The sequence below is a fragment of the Strigops habroptila genome, chromosome 3 (genome assembly GCF_004027225.2).
Source record: "Strigops habroptila isolate Jane chromosome 3, bStrHab1.2.pri, whole genome shotgun sequence".
NCBI lineage: Eukaryota > Metazoa > Chordata > Aves > Psittaciformes > Psittacidae > Strigops > Strigops habroptila.
The window spans coordinates 10,128,188-10,147,258 of record NC_044279.2 but is presented as its reverse complement, the minus strand read 5'-3'; the positions used below and the strand labels follow the sequence as shown (position 1 = coordinate 10,147,258).

The window sequence follows — 19,071 nt, the reverse complement described above, 5'->3', positions numbered from 1 at the left end:
CCCAGGAAATACTTTGCAGACTAAACAGTGATGCTAGTATTCCAAGAGCTTCTATACAACATTGCTTATGACCAGATTAATTTTACTTACACTAGACAACCAAAGTATAATTAATCATCTTCCCATATTGGCCATTTCCTCTGTAGTCGGCTCATCAGCCTTATTTACATTCTTCTCAGAGGCTCTTAGTTTCAATCTGAGGAATGATTCCTTTTATTTGGCCTCATATTAGGGCATTAGAGAGAGAGAGACAGTAAGCTGTGCAACAAAGGTTGTCTTGCAAAAGGAAATTGTGACACTTGAATACATATATAGAAATATGTAAGACTTTCTATAGAAGAAGGTAAAAAAGCATGAATAAATAGGGATAAGAGGAATGGGGAGATTTCAGCTTTATTTCCTGAAGACATCTTAAAGTTCTGAGACTGCTCAGTTTCTAAAGATGAAAGGGAGCTCTGTCATTCACAATGAAGATCCACTTATTCAAAATACTCTGCTGAGGGGAACTGGCCATGTGGCCTGAGGAACTTCCAGCACAATTAAAGGCAACCAATCAATTTGGAAAACTGACCATCTGCATCTTAGCAGTTGAATCTAAGTCTAAAAGATACTGAGTACATTTAAGAACTCATTGCCAATCTTCAGATTTTGATGCTGAGGATACTGGATGTGCTTTTACCTACTCTTCATCCTGCCATCAGGCTGCAGGTGGCTCTTCTTAAGGGACCTTCATCGTGTTTTGAGGAGCAATGCTTCTTGCATTCTAAGGGGAGTAGTTATTAATCCAGACTAAAATAAGTGCCTAAGGATTGGACTGACATGCAGGGCATCATTAACTACAGAACTCTCAAATGGCAATGTATTTTCTCCGACCTAGTAAACAGCTTTAACAGGTGGCATTATCTTTCACTGCCTGTACGCACATCAGGTAGTTTTTCTTATACTATTGGACCAGCTTCAGAATGGGGAAGCTTAAAATATCCCTGTATTATGAATATTTTGATTAAACTATAAAATGCATAATTCAACTGAATTTAACTAAATTGGATGTCTCTTTGCTAGCATGGACTGTTTATAAACAAATACACTAAAGTTCTAAAGTGAAGGTTTGTGAATTGTAAGATCGGTGACATCCTTCCATGTTCTGCTAGAAATGTTACTTTGTTATATTTGCTATAAAATAGGAACTGGGAGTGCTATTTCAATATTTTTAATAATAGGAGGTTTTGTCTTCACTATATATGATTTTCTGATATTTTAGTTTAGGAAAATATTGTTTAAATGAGGCATACATGTTAAAAATAAACATGCACCCATAAAGCTTCGGACAAGTTAGCAAAAATCTCATCAGTGTCATTGTTGCTGTTGAGTAAAAAAAGTAAGATCATCACAAATCAAGTTCACCGTTAGCTTTTAGACACGCAAGTTCCCCAGACTGCCAGGAGACTGGAAATTCAGAGCATCTCTTCATGTCAGTGAATGTCAGCTGGCTCAAGCACTGCAACACATTATCCTTGGCTGACTGAAAACTTGGAACAAAGACACCCCTGGTTCACCACTTCCCAGGCTCTCCACTCAGCCTGTTGAAACGGTTCAATAAGAAAATTTGAATGCTGAAGGCATGCAGCAAATTTGTAACAGTTGGTAACACATTAATATTGTATTTCTGCTCTTTAGGTTCTTCTGCTTCTAAAAAAATGCTGGCAGAAATGCCATTCACCCAATAGATTTACCAGGTGGAATGTAACTGAAGTGTTTCTGTCAACACGAGAGGGAGCACAGACACAGCTATCAAATTGACACAGTCCCTGCACTTGATGAGCTCAGTGGAATGAGTCTTCCACCTCCAGCTTTTGTAATGCCAATGAGTGATGAATCAGAGATATTTTTGACATCTGAAAGCAATTTAAGGTGAGAGAACCAAGACGACTGGTATTTGCCAGTCAGAATTATAAATAAACTTCAGCACTAAGACTCCTCCAAAGCTATTTAAAAAGGCTAAAATTTTATGGATTGCTGTTCCCTAAGGAAAGGAATTTTGTCTGTATCTTAAATTGTGTAATTTCTTCTTATATGCAGTCATGCAGGCAGCATGTAGAACTTCAGCTTCCTTCATAACCACAGTAAATCTACCCTTGTTCTTTATGTTATTGATAGAATTTTCAGACCTGACACAGTGTTTTCTGTTTTTAGAATGAGAGGAATTAATTAAGTTGATGGGATTTTTCACAGTGAATCATGTTCTTAGAAAAGCTAATGAGTCAAGGTATCAGCTTGTAATGACAGTAGTATACGTTTACTTGATGAATAGGTATATACTCTAACTTGAAGTCACACAGCATTTCAGCAGAAAAACTGACTCATTATTACTATACAAATTACTAATACGTAATTATCATTTACAGATGAAGTTTTCTGTGTTTTTCATGTGATGTAAGAGACGACAGAAACTAACTTGAAAAAGAAATGAAAGCTAGCCTCTATTTTCAGACACAACAGCATCAGCAATATTGGTAACATTAGCAGTTTGGCTGGATTTCCACAGATCAATATGAGAGTGATTGAAGACCTCAGTGGATTTTAGCACTTCTGAAGGGTAGAGGTTAAATGTGCATCAGATGTATTTCCACTAAAAAAAATCAAACAAAACTAACAGTCAAGTAGCCAGATATCCTTTGTTGACCTATGATAGCTATCGAAACATAAAAAGCAACCTAGATGTAAAGACAAGGTAACTGACATTAAGGGGAGGTGTTTGTCTTGTATGCTATAGTAATGGTACATCTTCAGAAAGCATTTTTGCTCTCTGACAGAACACTTAACACATCCATAGTAAAGCATATTCTGGGACATTATATGGACAAATTCTACAGATTAAGTATAGAGTGATTTTGATGGAGATGATTTATGCCAACATACCCAAATCAAATATACTTTTATAAAGGTCAGATCAGAAACATGATTGATCATAGAATGGGGGAATGAAAGAAAGGAATAAATATTTTACTGTCCTGTTCATCTTTCTAGAAAATATGAATAAACCTCCAAAATACATTATGTGAATGGACAGAAAAGCAAACTGTCATGTCTGAACTTCTCCTGTAGTTATAGTAAATCCAAGATGTTCTTGTTCACTGCTAAAATCTATATTGAGCAAAGAACTTCTTTAAACCTCAGTTTCCAGAGAAGTTCCTGACAACAGAAACCAAAAGACCAGAGGTAATTACAGGCAGTAACTGCTTATCCTCTTTCTTGAAATGTCCAGTCTTGGGGAAATGTTGAATAACCATATTCTTCTCTTTACCTGCTGGTACTGAAATGATGTATGCATGATCTAGGACAGTTATGAAAGACTTACTTACTCTTTTGAATGGAGGGAGCTAAAATGAATACTTGCTTCAAAACACACTAAATTAAGGTCAATTCTTTAATCATTCATGTGCAACAAATAATACTAATCTATCATTGGATGAGTGAGATACCAGCCATAAAATATGAATGGCAGAATCAACTTGAAAAGGCAAAAATTAAGACATTTTTGTTGATACATCACTTCATTGACATCAATGTAATTACACCTCGTGTATGTCTCTATCATTAAATTATTGACAAAGAAACCACGAAGGATGTAAAAAGCAGCAGGGTGAAGGCAGGTGACACTGTTTTGTAATACCCGCAACACATTTAAACTATTTTTGAATACATTCTTTAATCAATCTGCTCAGTTCTGCTATCTGCAAAGTAATTTTGACTTAATCATGACTTTTTTTGCATGTTTACTGTTCAAAGAGCTTAATGTGAATTGAATTCTGCCTGGGAGAACTATTCTTCCTGCTTATCTTATTTCTTTTGTTATTTTTTTCCTCAATATCTGATATGAAAATTATTAGTTGAATGAATTAGAAACAAATGTATTATATTTTTGTCCATGGATAAACTGACATTTCAGGCGCATACAGATATTCATATGAAAAAAGGACCTAGAAAATACAGGTAAGGGGCCATTTATGTGATCATAGATAGAAAAAATATTATTATTAAACAGAATTATCACATTTGCAATAATCCTAGAAAAAACAACTATAAGTCAAATAAATTTCACCTAGCTTTAGCTGCCCAAAGGATGATGTGTAGTCTAATGCAGTTTTCTTAAAGTCATTTAAATGAGGAAGACATTCCCAGTCTGTGATTAAATAATTGCCCTTCTGTAGATGCTTCTTTTTCTGTGTTGTCTGTTGAGGCAGGTTGGATGACTATCTTAAATTAAAGTTAGGCCAGATAAATTCAGTCAAGTCTGGTTTTAGGGAATTTCCAAAAAAGTTAGTGCATGTCACAGAGACAACTGGATCTGTGATCTATTTTACCTGTGCAACTAAGAAATGTAAGTAATCCCAAACATAGATACCTGGATGACCAAATCATGTTAAAGATCTTCAAAATAGCACATCTGTGATATATACATGGATGGTATATATCCATGATATACAGCTGGGCTCTTGGCATATTATCTTACACCTAGTGCAGACAGCATGTTGGCACATATTACCGAAGACATGCCATAATATGGCTCATTATGGCAATTGTCATTGGCTACAGCAGTCATAAAATGACCTTCTATCAGTCCTTGTCTGCTTTAGGATTCACAGAGGTTTAGAGGGGATCTTGAGTGCCCCTCACTCCGTGCACAAGATTACACCTCTTGTGCAAGAGAAAATGTATATTATAAATAATTCTACCGAGGTAGCAATGCTCTCATGGTTTCATTTTCTGATCATGCATTTATCTTACCTTCTATCAGCTTCCCTGTCTGCTCTGCATTGCCCCCAGGCAAGATCTTGGCAATGTAAGCTCCAATTTCCCCACTGCTTCCTGGAATTTCTTTCCCACCTACAACTCGGATTCCCAGCCCATTGCCTGTGATCAAAAGAAAGAGAAAACTTTAAATGAAGATAAAGCAATAAATAATTCACCGTAAAGAAAGAAAGAGAACAACTCAACAGAGGTTACTGAAGGATGTCACAAATAACTTCTGGCTATGTTTGGAAGATTAAGGTTAACAGCAGTCCTATCCACCTTTCCCAAAGACTTGACTTTGGGTAGAAGTGTTTCAGTGAAGGAAAAGATCTTCTTGAGTAACTACTGTATGACTGACATACATAACACAAACAACTGATTCACTAAAAATTACATTGAAGCCAATCCTACCTTCTTCTGACAGCCTTACCGTACTGAAAAGGGACTATTTGCATGGCAAACCTATTTCAAGCAAACCATAATTTGCAGTTTTAATTAAATTGCATTAAATTGCATTAAATTGCTAGAAATCCATGTGAAGTGTGGATTTGAAAGATAGGTTTATTATATGCCTAAAAATTGCATGCAATTTAGCTGAAAAATTATAGTAGCTGAGCTTTTAGAATTACATAAATATGGAGACAGAAAGAGATCACTGAGTTCCAGCAACAAAGCATGTACATTTACATGAACCTATATTTGGCAGATGCTATTATTTTTCTTAAATATTTGCATTTAATTGACATCTTTTACAACAAAGGATGCACAAATTATCAAAATGGAAAAAGTCTACAATAGATCCGTGTAAAGCATCATAAAATCTGCCTTTTTTAAAAATTAACAAAGATGAAAACATTTTGATCACTCAGATTATTTTAACTGGAGAGAAGCAGATCACTAATCTCCCTTATGTACAGAACAATGTAAGTGAAAACAAAAGCTTAAAAAATAATCTCCTTGAGCTAATCTTATGCATTGCCAATTTTTCATGCTATCTTGCTTTTGTAAAAAATACTTCTCATACAAGAAAACCAAATTTCTCCTTTGAGGAAAAAGAAAATTTCATATGAGATGATTGACACTTCGATCTGGGAATGTAAAGGCTGATTTTCCCACCTTGATTGTAATGTTTGAATAATTAATTTTCAATATATTAATTTAATAAGACAAACCTGCTAAGTGGTTACACTACTCAGCTATAGCAAGTTCGCCACACAATCTCTTTGCAATTCTTTATCTTTTTAGATTAAGGTTTTTCTTCATAATGCCATCAGTGTTTTATAAATCAACCCCGAGTTTGTTTTAGAAGCAAGATAACCACACTGCATTTCTAGCCAAAAAAGTTTCTGGTAGCTTTTCTATCCCAGTTTAGCTAATTCTATAACCTTTGTGCCTCAGCTTTCCTCATAATTGCGTATTAGAAGTTTTCCAAACAAGCCTTTCTTTTGGAAGATGCGTGGTGTTCAGACACATGCATGGATCCTCTACAGCACAACATGAAGATAAGGAAGGCCACAGTAGACTCACTACTTAAGGGGCTTAGCAGGCATCACTTAACATGGAAACAGTTCTTTCCACCACTGCAAGCATCCCTCTAATACACTGATAAAACATGTAGGTAAGAGCAACCAAGGAAAACTAATGGTGAGAAATTAAAAGGAAATACATGAGGATTGTTCTTACAGCTACAACATGGTAATTAGTGAACATTGCTGAAGCATGAAAGAAGTTCAGCCACACTAGTGATGCGGGCTGGCTGCACCTCAGATGGCGGGTACAGATCAGTCTTGGGGAAATGGTGTACTTCCATTAGATCTATGTTTTGTGACTTAACGCAACTTGGGTGAGGATTCAGTGGCGGGATGACCACTGGTAATGTGCTACCAGAATACAGAATATTTAGCGAATGATTTCAGTGGTGGTTGATGGCTGAGTTTCAGGGGTATTATGGGAATAAACCATGATACGGCTGAGGACTAATGTATAATAAATTGTAAGATAGGCCTTGAGTTTTCACAAAGGATGATCAAGACCCTTTGGAGACCAGATCTTGTACTGTTTATCCACCATAACGCGTAATAGCTGAAACTGATTTTGGTACAGTATGACTGGGTGTACATGTAGGAGATTTGTACGCATATATTGAACATAATTGACCTTTAGATTATATTTCTAACCAAGTTTGAGATAAAGTTCAGATCTGTCATATAAATCCATTTCAGTGTCTGCATTTCTGTTTTACATATGTGGTGATATTTAGTCTTGATATTTTCAGAACAGATAAGAGATTTAGGGAATATGATAACTCAACCCTATGACAACATGAACAATAACTCTGTAAGTTACAACTGTACAAAGATTTGATAAGGCAAGAATGTCCCCTCAAGTTCACTTTGTTTTTTGTCCAGTGCAACTTTGCCAGTTCAAAAATCCACTATGAAGTGCTGTGCAGGCATGTCTAAGTATCTTCACTAGGAGTTGTGGATACTCAGGCGATAGCATGAAATTTCTGAGCAACATCTATAAGAAAGTCAGCTTCTTGTAAGACTTTTTACACCTGGGAATGTAAAATAATGCAAATATAATGCAAAAGAATGTAAAACTTTTTAAGCCCTTTTTTGGACATGATAAGTGGACATTTCTCTCTCCCTCTCTTAACACCAAATTAAGAATTGGAAAAGTATAAATATTTCTGCTTGAAGAGGACCCTCTAAAGAAAAAAATTAAAAGGGACCCACGTAATAAACGTAAAACAATGCCACCTAAACACCAAAGCTAATTACACTCATGGGAAATATGATTAGATTTCTGCTACAAGATATACTCATCATGGTAGTTAGTATTTCTTTAATTATAAACTTGGTATGTATGATAATTGATTAACTAAACATATTGCTACTTGGCTGGTTTCTAACACAAATGATTTGATATACAGAAAGGATGTTGTGTTTTAAACAATAGATATAGCCGCACTCTGGGACTGTGATATGGGAAATTCCAAGATTCATTTTGTTAAGCAGAGTAATTTTTCAGTGTAATTGGAACAAATTACATACTTATTTTTAATTAATTACCTTATTTCAGTGCAAATTTGAAATTTAGCATCAGTAAAATTTATTTTTCCTACTTGATAGGGAAAGCTAACTCACCATTCTAGGGATGGGTCTAAATGTCCTTTACACAAGTTGAAAACTACAGTTGTTAAAAAAATAAGCACCTCATTGCATAAAGCAAATGCACACTCCTATAAAAGCATTTAAACCTTAGTCCATCCTCAGGACTTCAAAATTCATGTGGGCTGCTCTGCACATTTATCAAAAGACTTCTGATCAAATACTATAGAAAGACTCATTAATATGTTACATATCTGAGGCTCACAGCTGGGAACTGCTAAGTTCATCAAATCCAATAAACAGCTATTCTTAGTGTACAGCACACACAAACAAGCACGCAGTAACTTACTCTTAATCCATATGGAATTTCAAACATATAAGTAGGACTGGTTGTTTTTAATCACATAGGGGAGTTAACCCTACAGGGTCAGAGTTTTAGTATTGTGATATACTATACTACTGTCTTTACCTCTGATAGCTTAATTGCAAAAAAATGGCAGAGAGGTGGTTTGTCTTACAAACGAGTGTATAAGACACTTGAATTCAGAGGCAATTCTATGGATACCTATGCTAGATAACTTTGAAAATAATGGCTGACCATTGGTCAAATGGTTCTCATTTTGCAAATCTAAGGTGTTTGTCCATATTACTGTTCGTTACATGCTAATACATAAACATTTTCATTCCTAGACACTTTGAAAAGCCTTGTGATTTTATTATTTGCAGGTTTTAGAGTCAAATGTATGACTGACATTATGTATTACGTACAAGTACACTTGCTAAAGGACAACCACAGGTGGGTGTATGAGTGTGTTCTTGTTGCTGGATAAATCGGGGCATTTAATTTAATTATTTGATCTGTTTGCACTAAATTAGAAAATTGTATTCCAGTATTATTACGTTGCAAAAACATTACTAGAAAAAATATTTTAACTTTAATAATTACTAAAAAAAATCAATTCCTGGCAGTCAGAATGAACAAGTTACTTTTTACCCAATAAGCTTTAAGTGCTCTGATCTGGCTGACAAAGAAATATTGCTTGGATGTCGCTATATTTTCTAATGTGAAGATGGAATTTCAAACCTGTTTATACTGTATCTATCGAAAACATTGAGTTTACTGCTTCTGTTTGTAATGATATTGACCAATAGTTTTAAAATATCAATTACATGCTTTCTCAGATCTTTTTCCCTTGTTTTTTGATTTCTTTAGGTCTTAATTTCCATCTCTCAGACAATTTTGATATAACCAGACATTTATCTTTCAATGTTAATTTTCAGATTAATGAACTACTGTTTTCTTCTCTAGAAGACACAGGACCACTTAAACTTCAGAAAGCGAATCATTGTGCTTTGAATAAGAAAGGGCACCTTTCTGAACTCTGAGTGTTGATTTCTATGGATAATATCTTCCGGACAACATGTATTCAAAGGTAATTTTACACATTTAAGATCCAATCCTTTTTAGGACACTTCAAAGCTAGAAGACTGATAATTATTTGCAACTGTTTTTACTGATCTCCCAAGGCTGTGATCCTACTCTCTCCTATCTAATTTTAACTAAAGCCTTAAGATGCATCATGCTAAGCAAAAAAAGCCCCTCAACCCCCCCAATTAACAACACAAAAAGCCTAATTTAATAAGACATTTCATGCAACTAAATTGTTTTTATACCGTGAAAAAATAAAAAAATATGGATCATAATCATTACAGTTAGCTTGTGAACCACTGATTTATATAGCTGTTTCAGTGATGCATAGTCATTATATATCTATATATAAATACGGATATATATGTATGTGTGTGCATTTGATTAATGACCAACAACTTGACACTAATAAATTCTGCACTGGTAACCTGGCAAGCATCAATGCAAAAGTATTTAAAAATTCATCATTCTCTTTTCCTTAATTCCACCACCAGGTACTTCGTGTCTAATTAGACTTATTTATCCTGAACTTGTGCAGCTCAATGTATCTCAGACCACTATGACGTCGTATCCTCTTGTATATTTCATTGTATCACAGTGGAAACACAGCAAAAAGACTATAAGTTATTTTGCTGGTGTACATAACCTGAGTTCTGCAGTTACAATTTGGTCTTTTTTGTCCATTATGGAGATAATAAACATCAGATTGCTGCCAGTCTGTTGCTGTCGCTCTGTTTGCAGGGAAGCTCATGAAACCTTATCTTCTTACTATTTTGCTGAGCAGCTTCACTACAGCCATTAGAGAATAAACAGCCTAGATTTCCTGGAACTACTTCAGCATCCAAGCAATGATTACTCTTGCTTTTCCAAACAAATGTCAATAACCCCTTATAGGTTAAAAAAAAAAAAAAAAAAAGAAAAAAGAGCAGAGAAAACCTGAGTAATTCAAGACACACCAGGCATTTGCTGGCGTTGAGGGTCCTGCCTTTACAAAAGGTGAAAATTAAGTTTCTGGGGATGCTTTCTCCTGTAAAAGTAAATAGAATTACAGCACCAAATGCAGGGCCTGATATTGTTCGATTAGTAGGTAAGTCAAGTCCTATACTGCAGCAGCACTTTGACACAGGCAGGTAAATGCAGGCAGGTGATCCAGAAGTTCTGTGCTAACGCAAACAAATTTTTCCTCTGGGCTAATATTTCAAAGTAGGAAGCTATTTGTCTGTCTAATTAGATGAGCAAAGTAAGTAAAGAAGCAATTAGCATGTACAACAAGTTTTCAGTAATCACACCCATGTTTGTGTGAATAGGAAACTGTAAGTATGAGCGTCAGTAGTGATCTGAGTCTTGTCACAGTTAGAAATAGAGCTATTTGAATTTTTTAGGTGACTGATTTTTTAAGACAGACATTAAAAAAAATGCTACTGATTTGGATTTTTAAGAGCATAAGAGCATACCCTTCAAGATGGTAGTTGAAAATCATTGTTTATGTTTGTAAAGCAAGTGCAGAGGAGGGCCATGATGATGATAAGGAGACTGGAGCACCTCCCATATGAAGACAGGCTCAGAAAGTTGGGGCTGTTCAGCCTGGAGAAGAGAAGGCTGCATGGAGAGACCTCATAGCAGCCTTCCAGTATCTGAAGGGGGCCTACAAGGATGCTGGGGAGGGACTCTTCATCAGGGACTGTACTGATAGGACAAGGGGTGACAGGGGAAGTTCAGGTTAGATATAAGGAAGAAGTTCTTTACTGTGAGGGTGGTGAGGCACTGGAACAAGTTGCCCAAGGAAGTTGTGAATGCTCCATCCCTAGCAGTGTTCAAGGCCAGGCTGGATGGCGTCTTGAGCAACCTGGTCTAGTGGAAGGTGTCCCTGTCCATGGCAGGGGGGTTGGAACTAGATGATCTTAAGGTCCTTTCCACTTCTAACCATTCTGTGATTCTATGATTATGTGCCTGGAAGATGTCTACAGAAGTAGATGGAAAAAATTGAAAGGGGCGTAAACTGCGAAGTACAGCTGAGTGCTACAACACATGTCTCTGAGTGATTTGAAATGGAAGATAAGTTTAAACCTTAAAATAAATATTAAGTGTTATGTTTCAGGCCCATGAGCCAGTGCACAGACATACCACTGAGAGAGGAAAATACAAAAGTCCAAATACAATTTTCATCACTTTCTAACAATACTTTTAAAAACACAGCTCAAACTCAGAAGGCTGAATAATAGCAAGGAAGCACAAGGCTGGCCTTTTTTGAGCAAGATCCAATGCTAGCAATTAGAAAAATGCATGAGAATAAAGAATGAAAAAGAGACATTAGGCATGAAAGATTTTGCAGTATGCCAAAATACCATGCTACAGCGATGAGAACACATCAATCAAATCAAACAATAAGAAGTCTTCCAACCCTATTTGGCTGTGAACAGAGACAGACCATACCTTCCTTATGTGTTCATTTACTAGACTTATCTCCCCATTCCTCCTTCAGCCTTATCTAGACCAGACATATGCTAGGGTGCTGGTAGGCCTTATCAGCTGGAACAATTTTACACCACGTTCTATTGTCTGTATGAAACAGAAGTGTCAGCCACAGAAAAAACAACAGCAACTTCTCTTTGGAGAGTTCAGATTTAAAGGTCTCATGAAGAAATACAAGCTATTTATTCAGATATCATAGCTGTGATAAAGCAATCTGTAAAGTCCGGAGAACAGACGGAAAAGAAACATGACAAAGAAAACAAAACCAAGTTAGAGCAGGCACTTGGAAAGCAGCAGAAAAAGTAATGTGTATAATAAAACCCAGGATAAATTTTTATTTGCATTATTACTCCTATGCAATTCTCTGGAATATACAGCATGCTGATCCATATCACCGCTTGGCTGTCTAGATAGGTACAACATTTTCAAGATTGTGCTCTGGAGAATTGTTTTGGTGCTTTCTAACAAAATTGGCTTAAATTAAGTTGTTTCCCAGAAACACGATTAAACCTACTCAGTTATTGCACTTCTTGGCCACTGGCAATTAAAGCATAAATACACATGAAGCCAAATACTGAGCTGATGAAATTCAGATATATTCCAGTTGTTTTAATAGGACAGCATTGATTTATACCAGCTGCAAGTCTGCTTCATGTTGATTTGCACACTGGTTATCATCCTGAAGGATCATAAAGTGGTTTACAAATTAGCATCTTGGAGCACTTTTCACATCTGCTTGAAAACAAGATACAGATGTCTCCTTTTTGGGTGATTTGTCACATTAGAATCTATGGTGTCATCCATCTCTGGTGAACTGTAGCTTTAAATCTATGAGAAACCTGTAGGTACGGAGGTTCATCTGTGTTTACTGATAGACCTCAATGTCTCAATAGATGCCACTGACAGCTGAACTTTTTTGATTAAAATGTTAGTCTTGAACTGTCTCATCTGTATCACTTTGGTACTTCAGAAACAGCATAACCTTCTCCCTGTCACTGATAAAGATACTAAATGGCCCCACAATAGGGTCTTCTTTGGCATTCTACTTGTTACCTGTCTCCAGGAAAAGTATGCCCATTAACCACTGTTCTCAAAACCCAACCATCTAAAGAGATTTCACTCATCTAGCTGCCCAGATATCCAGACCTTTACATCACAGTTCCAGACTAAAAAGTAAATGTATGAAAATACGTGAAGTCTAGAGCCTCTTAGCTTACTGCAATACTATAACTTCAGTCGTTTCACACGACTCTAAGGATTCTTACGAGGATGAATCTACCAGAAAAGACAAGCTTTAATCTGTTCAGCCAATCACTCATGGCTTCACTGAAAAAACATCAATCTTTGTGATACTTTTAATGCAACAGTAATTGCTTTTAGCTCAAGCTTTTAATTAAAGTTCTCAATGAGAGGGAAAAGTGTAATAGATTTTATTGATGTTTCTCACAAAGTATGAGGCAGCCCTGCCATCAGAGGAAAAGAATTTACATAAAGAATGTTCTGCTGGCATCTTAGTCGGTATGTTATGACACCATATCACAACTTCGTTAGTATGTTATGAATTTGGCATATTAATGATGCCTTAGCAACCATAATTAGCAGTATACATAATAGTTCAGTTGTAGGTGAATGCAATGAGCTTTGTTAGCAGGTATCTTAACATCCTGGCCCAAAACCTCAATTGATTTTATTTAGCTATTTTTGAAGAGGATCTCCAGCTTTTGAAGTTATGTGTATTTTGTTAAGAAAATACCAAGATAAAGCTTGAGGGTCTAGCACGTAAATTCTCTCTACTACAACTTTGTGTGCAGATCTTGTGTTACAAACTTTGCATAATGCCACGGTACAGATTCAAACAAACTGCAGACAGCTGTTAATTTATTTATGTAATTAATCGATGTTTGGTGTAGTTACTTTTTTTAATAAACTTCTTAGAGCAGGATAAATCTGCTTGATATTTGTGCAAATGTGTGATGACAATGGTTAAATAGAACCTACTCCACTCTACCAGTTTCTTTGGGACAGGAGACTCCCCACGGCATTTCCGTGGGGAATATTAACAACTCTTGGTCAACATTTTGAAGAATCTGTAGGTAAGATGATATTGCCTGTGCTTAACAGCCACCCAGGAAAGCCTCTGCACACTGGGGAATTCCTCTTGAAGGAAAACCAAAGGAATATCTCACCCAAAAGACTGTCATGCACAAAGGAATCAACTGACACAGTGTTGCCTGGATATCTTTCATGAATGAGGAAAAATTTATGGAACTATAAATTGTAAAATACCATTCTTCTGAAACAAGTAATAGCTGTCTTTTTACTTGAAGTCTTTGTAAAAAACTCTGAACTTTCCTTCTTTTCTCAAATAGAATGACAGTGTCTGGTTTTGGTGTATAATTCATTAAAAGCGTTGTAATATTCATATAAATTACACAAATTAAGGGAAGGAACTGTAGTTCTTCTGTTGTTAAACTTCAAATTAACTTTTGACTCATTGCTTGGAAAAGATTCTAGACTGGCAACAGCAGAAAGAGAAGCTTACGATTTATTCTTAGAAGAGTTGTGACAGAGCTGCAGTTCAGACTGTCCCTGGGACGGACTGTGTGGCCATTTGACACTTCATTTCTTACAACTTCAATCTGTGGATAAAGGCTAGCTTTGTGTTTGGAAATAGAAACTGTCCACTAAGACACACGTTGAGACCTTCAGTTCACTGCACATGCTCTTTTCCTGATGACATCAGTCACTGCTTAATGTGGTTAGTAACTGTATCCAATGATTTCTCATCTAAATTTGCTTTAAACTCATGTCTTTAAGTAATGAAATGCCTTAAATCTGCTGTACCCAGCTTAGGCTGGTAATAAAATAATAATAATAAAAAAAAAAAAAAAAAGAAATAAGTAACATAGAAAAACAACTTTTCCACATTTTAAAGTGGGGGAGTTGACAAAGTGATTTTTAGTTGCTTTTCTTTTTTTTAAAGAATAGGTATAAATCTCATGAGACTTGGTATGTCACATCCTATTTGTGATATACTCATTTGATATCTCACACAAAATGAATACTTCTTTTAATAACTTGACTACTGCAAAAGAAAACCAGTATATGAATAAAGTGCATAGTAATTTACTAGTCAGCTTGCTATTTGTTGAAATTAACCCTTCAAAATGCAGGGGGTTTGTGACAGGGATAAATGTCATTTATTTACCTGCATAGCTTGCTCCTTTAAACACTGCAGTCTTCACTTCTGTACCAAGAGAATGATATGATAATCTTTTCTACCCACTAGAAGAAGCAGTCAAATGAAGGAAATTTTCATTCTTCTCCGCGAAAATGGTACATTCTCAAGCCAGTGACTACTGCTGTCCAAGACAACAAGCAGCAAAATAACAATCTTTTCTTTCTTTTTACACAAAACCGAGAATTTCTGATCTAACACTGATATATCTTACACTTTTGACTCCTTAAATTGTACCACTTACAGAAAAATGTGTAATGAAGTGACTACACGGGGGCTGTTATTTTTTGTGTATGTGTGTAGGAGGAAATTCATGTAATTTTGGGGTGCCTGTCCTCAGATTGACTTCATCAGCCAATGATTGTCTACTATCAGCTTCACTCCCTTTCTTGATGAACAGATTTATTCAGAAACGAGAACACTTTCTGGCAAACTTTAGGCTATTGAAACAAAATTTTGCTGACAGCCTCCCTCCCTCAACTTATTTTTACTGCAGTAAAATAGCAAACATGCAGGCATTGAGTGCATATAATCTGTAAACAATATTACGGTTAAAAAAAGGAAAATCAGAAACACCGATAATAAAGAATAGAGGTTTCACCTGACAAATGCTGCACCTCAGTTAGCTTGGTGCAATGATGCTATGAGACAATCAGAACCTCAGAGCACCCTACCAACCCACATGGAATATTTTGTTTGAGTTGGTGACCTGCAGAATCAGAGCAACTTAACCTTAGTCATTCTGCATCCAGATTGCCTGGGAGTGTACACCTAGTGCACTTCAAAGACCTGTACAAATCTGTGATTAGGTAAATAGTAAATGGATGGCAATCATTCTCAAACTCTTCCAGCACCCTGCTCTGGAAAGTGCATCCAACTCAAACAGGAGTTTGTCTCTTGATGATGAGAAGCAATGTGGTCCTTTAGACAACCAGTCCTCTATAAGTCTTTTGATCTATAGCTTCTTTGCACATAAGCCGTATCTGTTAATCTCATCTAATTTAAAATTTCCACAAGACAACAATTGTAGTCTAAGATAGTCACCTCATGCTCCCTTCATAATCAATAGAAGAAAACAGCCATGTCCAAAAGGTGAGTTATTTAAGCTATTTTAACCCTCAACTAATTGTCCTTTGTAACTGCCTTGTTCTAGTGTAAGAAATAAACCTAGGCTTATTTTCTATAGCCAGTATGAAGAGAAGGGAGCACATGGTCTTCGTTTTCCTCTGAGAGTCATTATGATAATTTATGCCTCACCTCTGAAGTGAAACCTTAAATTGACATTTCTGCATTATTAACCTTTTTTAATATCTTTGACAAATTGTCTCACCAATGGTATGTGTCCCTGAATGTTTAGTCTTCTAGTTCTTCACGAGAAAGTGCTGACCTGCATTACTTATGTCCAAAACAGAGAGGTTTCTGATCTGTCTTCTGTGAATCTCATTAAGTGCCAGCTTTCCTCTTGGCTTTCCACGGGAACCTGCAGGCCTGACTTAATTCTAACATTCAGTGTTGCAGTGATCTGTTTCTGCAGGCTTTTCTGCATGAGAGCTGTGAAAACCAATTGAACCTTTATAACCAGTAGACACATTGCCCTCTCAATTACCTGCACTCATCTACAGATCTTACTAGATATCCTTCAACAGATGTTCATACAGTGAAAAATGCATAAACAACTGAGCTGCCAAAAAGGGTTAATAGAAAGTATTTTAAATACACACACTAGTGCTTTTCAAATTAAGTTAATGTAGAGAGAAGACACATAAATATGGAATATATGGTTTGTACCTCTACAATAATGTTTCTAAAAAATACAAAAAATTATGGTCTTTATTTTTTTTAATTTAGAAAAGCTGAATAGTATTAAAATTCTTTCTAATATTGTTATAAAGGCACAAGCAGACATCTCTCCTTCCCTTTATTTCCGTTCATGTCCTCACTTACTGCCATATGACTTCGCCGTAAAATCTCTGACGTTGCCTGGCTGTAACAGCTGTCCCTTTCTGTTTATAGGGTTTTACCTTCTATGTCACATCTCTGGTAAGGAGTGTTTGAGGGAATGATAGCTGTTATTTAGGGATTAAATCGCTCCCCAGTGACAAGAGAGTGTTAGAGGAGGGTATTGTTTTTGTGTGCAAAGTATTCTCAGTCTTCACATCATTAAACCAAAGAAAAAGGATAAGTAACCATCTAAGAAAAGAGTATGAGGACAAGAGGTGGGTTACACTTCTCACTCTCTGCCTTTGCTATATCATACTCAACACAAGCTGTGACTATATTCAATGTGTTTTTTAAATTGACTAGTAATCATATATGCACTGCACTTCAGTATTTTCCTATAAGATCTAAATTTGAGGAACTTGCAGGTGAAAGAATCCTAAATATATAGTGTTATCTTACCTGCAGCAGTGAGGGCTTGATATAGGAACACTTCAAATCCTTTCCCTCTCTCTTGGGATAAGTAGCCCATGAGCTGGCATGATGCAGAAGTGTAGTGTTGTGTGCAGGAATTAAAAATTCTTACAGAAAGCATGAGGCAGCTCTGACGTGTGTGCAGTGTTACAGCTACCATGTCATCCTCTTAGCAGTTTCACTGACATCACTGCTGAAGTGAAGATTAGGGATGCAGTCTTCTGCCCACAGCCTAATTCTCCTCTTTACTTCGCTATAAAAAGTTCACAGATTTTTCCGAATTGCTTCTCTGCCTTTTTTTTTTTAATCAGAATTGAAGAGGATGTTCCACAAAATGGGCAATCTGGCTGCTCAAAGGTAAATTTTGCTGAAACACAGAATATCCTACCTTTGGAAAAGGAAGAATTACTTGTGAGTCAGCCTAAGTGAGGCAAAGCAGCAAAAATTGCCTTTAACTGAGTGCACTCATTGTGTTTATAAATGTATGGAGATGTGTCTGCCTTGTTGGGTTTTTAACCAGTGTGCCTAAACAGCTTTCTGATCAGGAATAACCCAATGTAAATTTTTATATTTGCAACGTTCCAAAGGTATTGCCAATGCTTTCATTAACTTCAATAGCCACGTCCTCACTTCACTTTTTCATACATAATTATGACATGTTAAAAAACAGAAGAGAAAATACTGGCAGTATAAAAACAGTGCTTATACTGCTACCCTACACGATCCAAAAAGAACATGGGATTCTCAGAGAAAACAAACAGTGAGTTTCTGGAGCATTACATACTGCTATATTATCATTCGCTGATCACTGCCATCATTGATTTGGCACCTCAGCACAACCATGATGCCAGTTCAAAAAAAAAAAAAAAAAAAAACCCTGCAAATTATTAATTGATCTTTGCAGAGAAAATCCTTGGCAATTCCTCCACATCTATCACCATTGCCTGAGGCAGGGACATTGCATACCTTGATTAGAAGAGCTGAGATTTCTGGGTGGTGGCATATACTAAAGAAACAAGAACCCTCAAGAGAGAGGCCAGCTAGTAAGTACACATCTATTTTTCATTCAGAGCTACTGTTCTCTTGCCATCAAAATTTTGGCCTGGTTCCTCGTTTTTTAAACACCTCATTCACATGCTAAAATTTGCAGTAAATGTTTTCGTGTGCAAAATTATGCCAGATTATGTAAGAGGCATCAAAGGCATCTGTACCTCAGAGACAGTTTTCATTAATCAAGAAAGCAAACAAACAATGCATGTGCACATGATATGTAGTGATACAGCCTGAATTTTAAATTATTTGGGACTGCTTTTATTATTGATATTCATAATGTGACAATTTCTGGATCCATAATCAGGCAGTAACTTCCACTACGGTAAATATGTGATGAGATCTATGGAATTCAAATTATAATGGATGAAATTCAACCTTGCCTACAGTTATAGCTGTGGTATAGCTGGGCTGACCCAGCACACTGAGGTGAGGTAATGGATTGAACCAATGGCCAGCTTCCTAGCAAGGCAGCTGATCGACAGTTACAGGAGTTCTCCAAGTGGGAATTGTGGACAGCTTGGGAGATATCCCCATGTAGCTCCTGCTGTGCACATACCAGT

The 19,071-nt window shown here is 36.3% G+C and overlaps 1 protein-coding gene across 8 annotated transcripts in view; it reads right to left on the bottom strand.

Moving 5' to 3' along the window:
* PCLO (piccolo presynaptic cytomatrix protein) overlaps window positions 1-19,071 on the bottom strand; it is a 351,165-nt gene that overhangs the window by 113,732 nt on the left and 218,362 nt on the right. For all 8 annotated transcript variants that reach the window (XR_003990563.1, XR_003990564.1, XM_030479514.1 and 5 more), the window contains exon 10: window positions 4,789-4,914. Coding sequence is in view for 6 of the 8 variants with exons in the window: in XM_030479514.1 (XP_030335374.1) it covers window positions 4,789-4,914 (126 nt within the window). In the remaining 2 variants the exon portion in view is untranslated. The remainder of the gene's footprint in view (window positions 1-4,788; window positions 4,915-19,071) is intronic.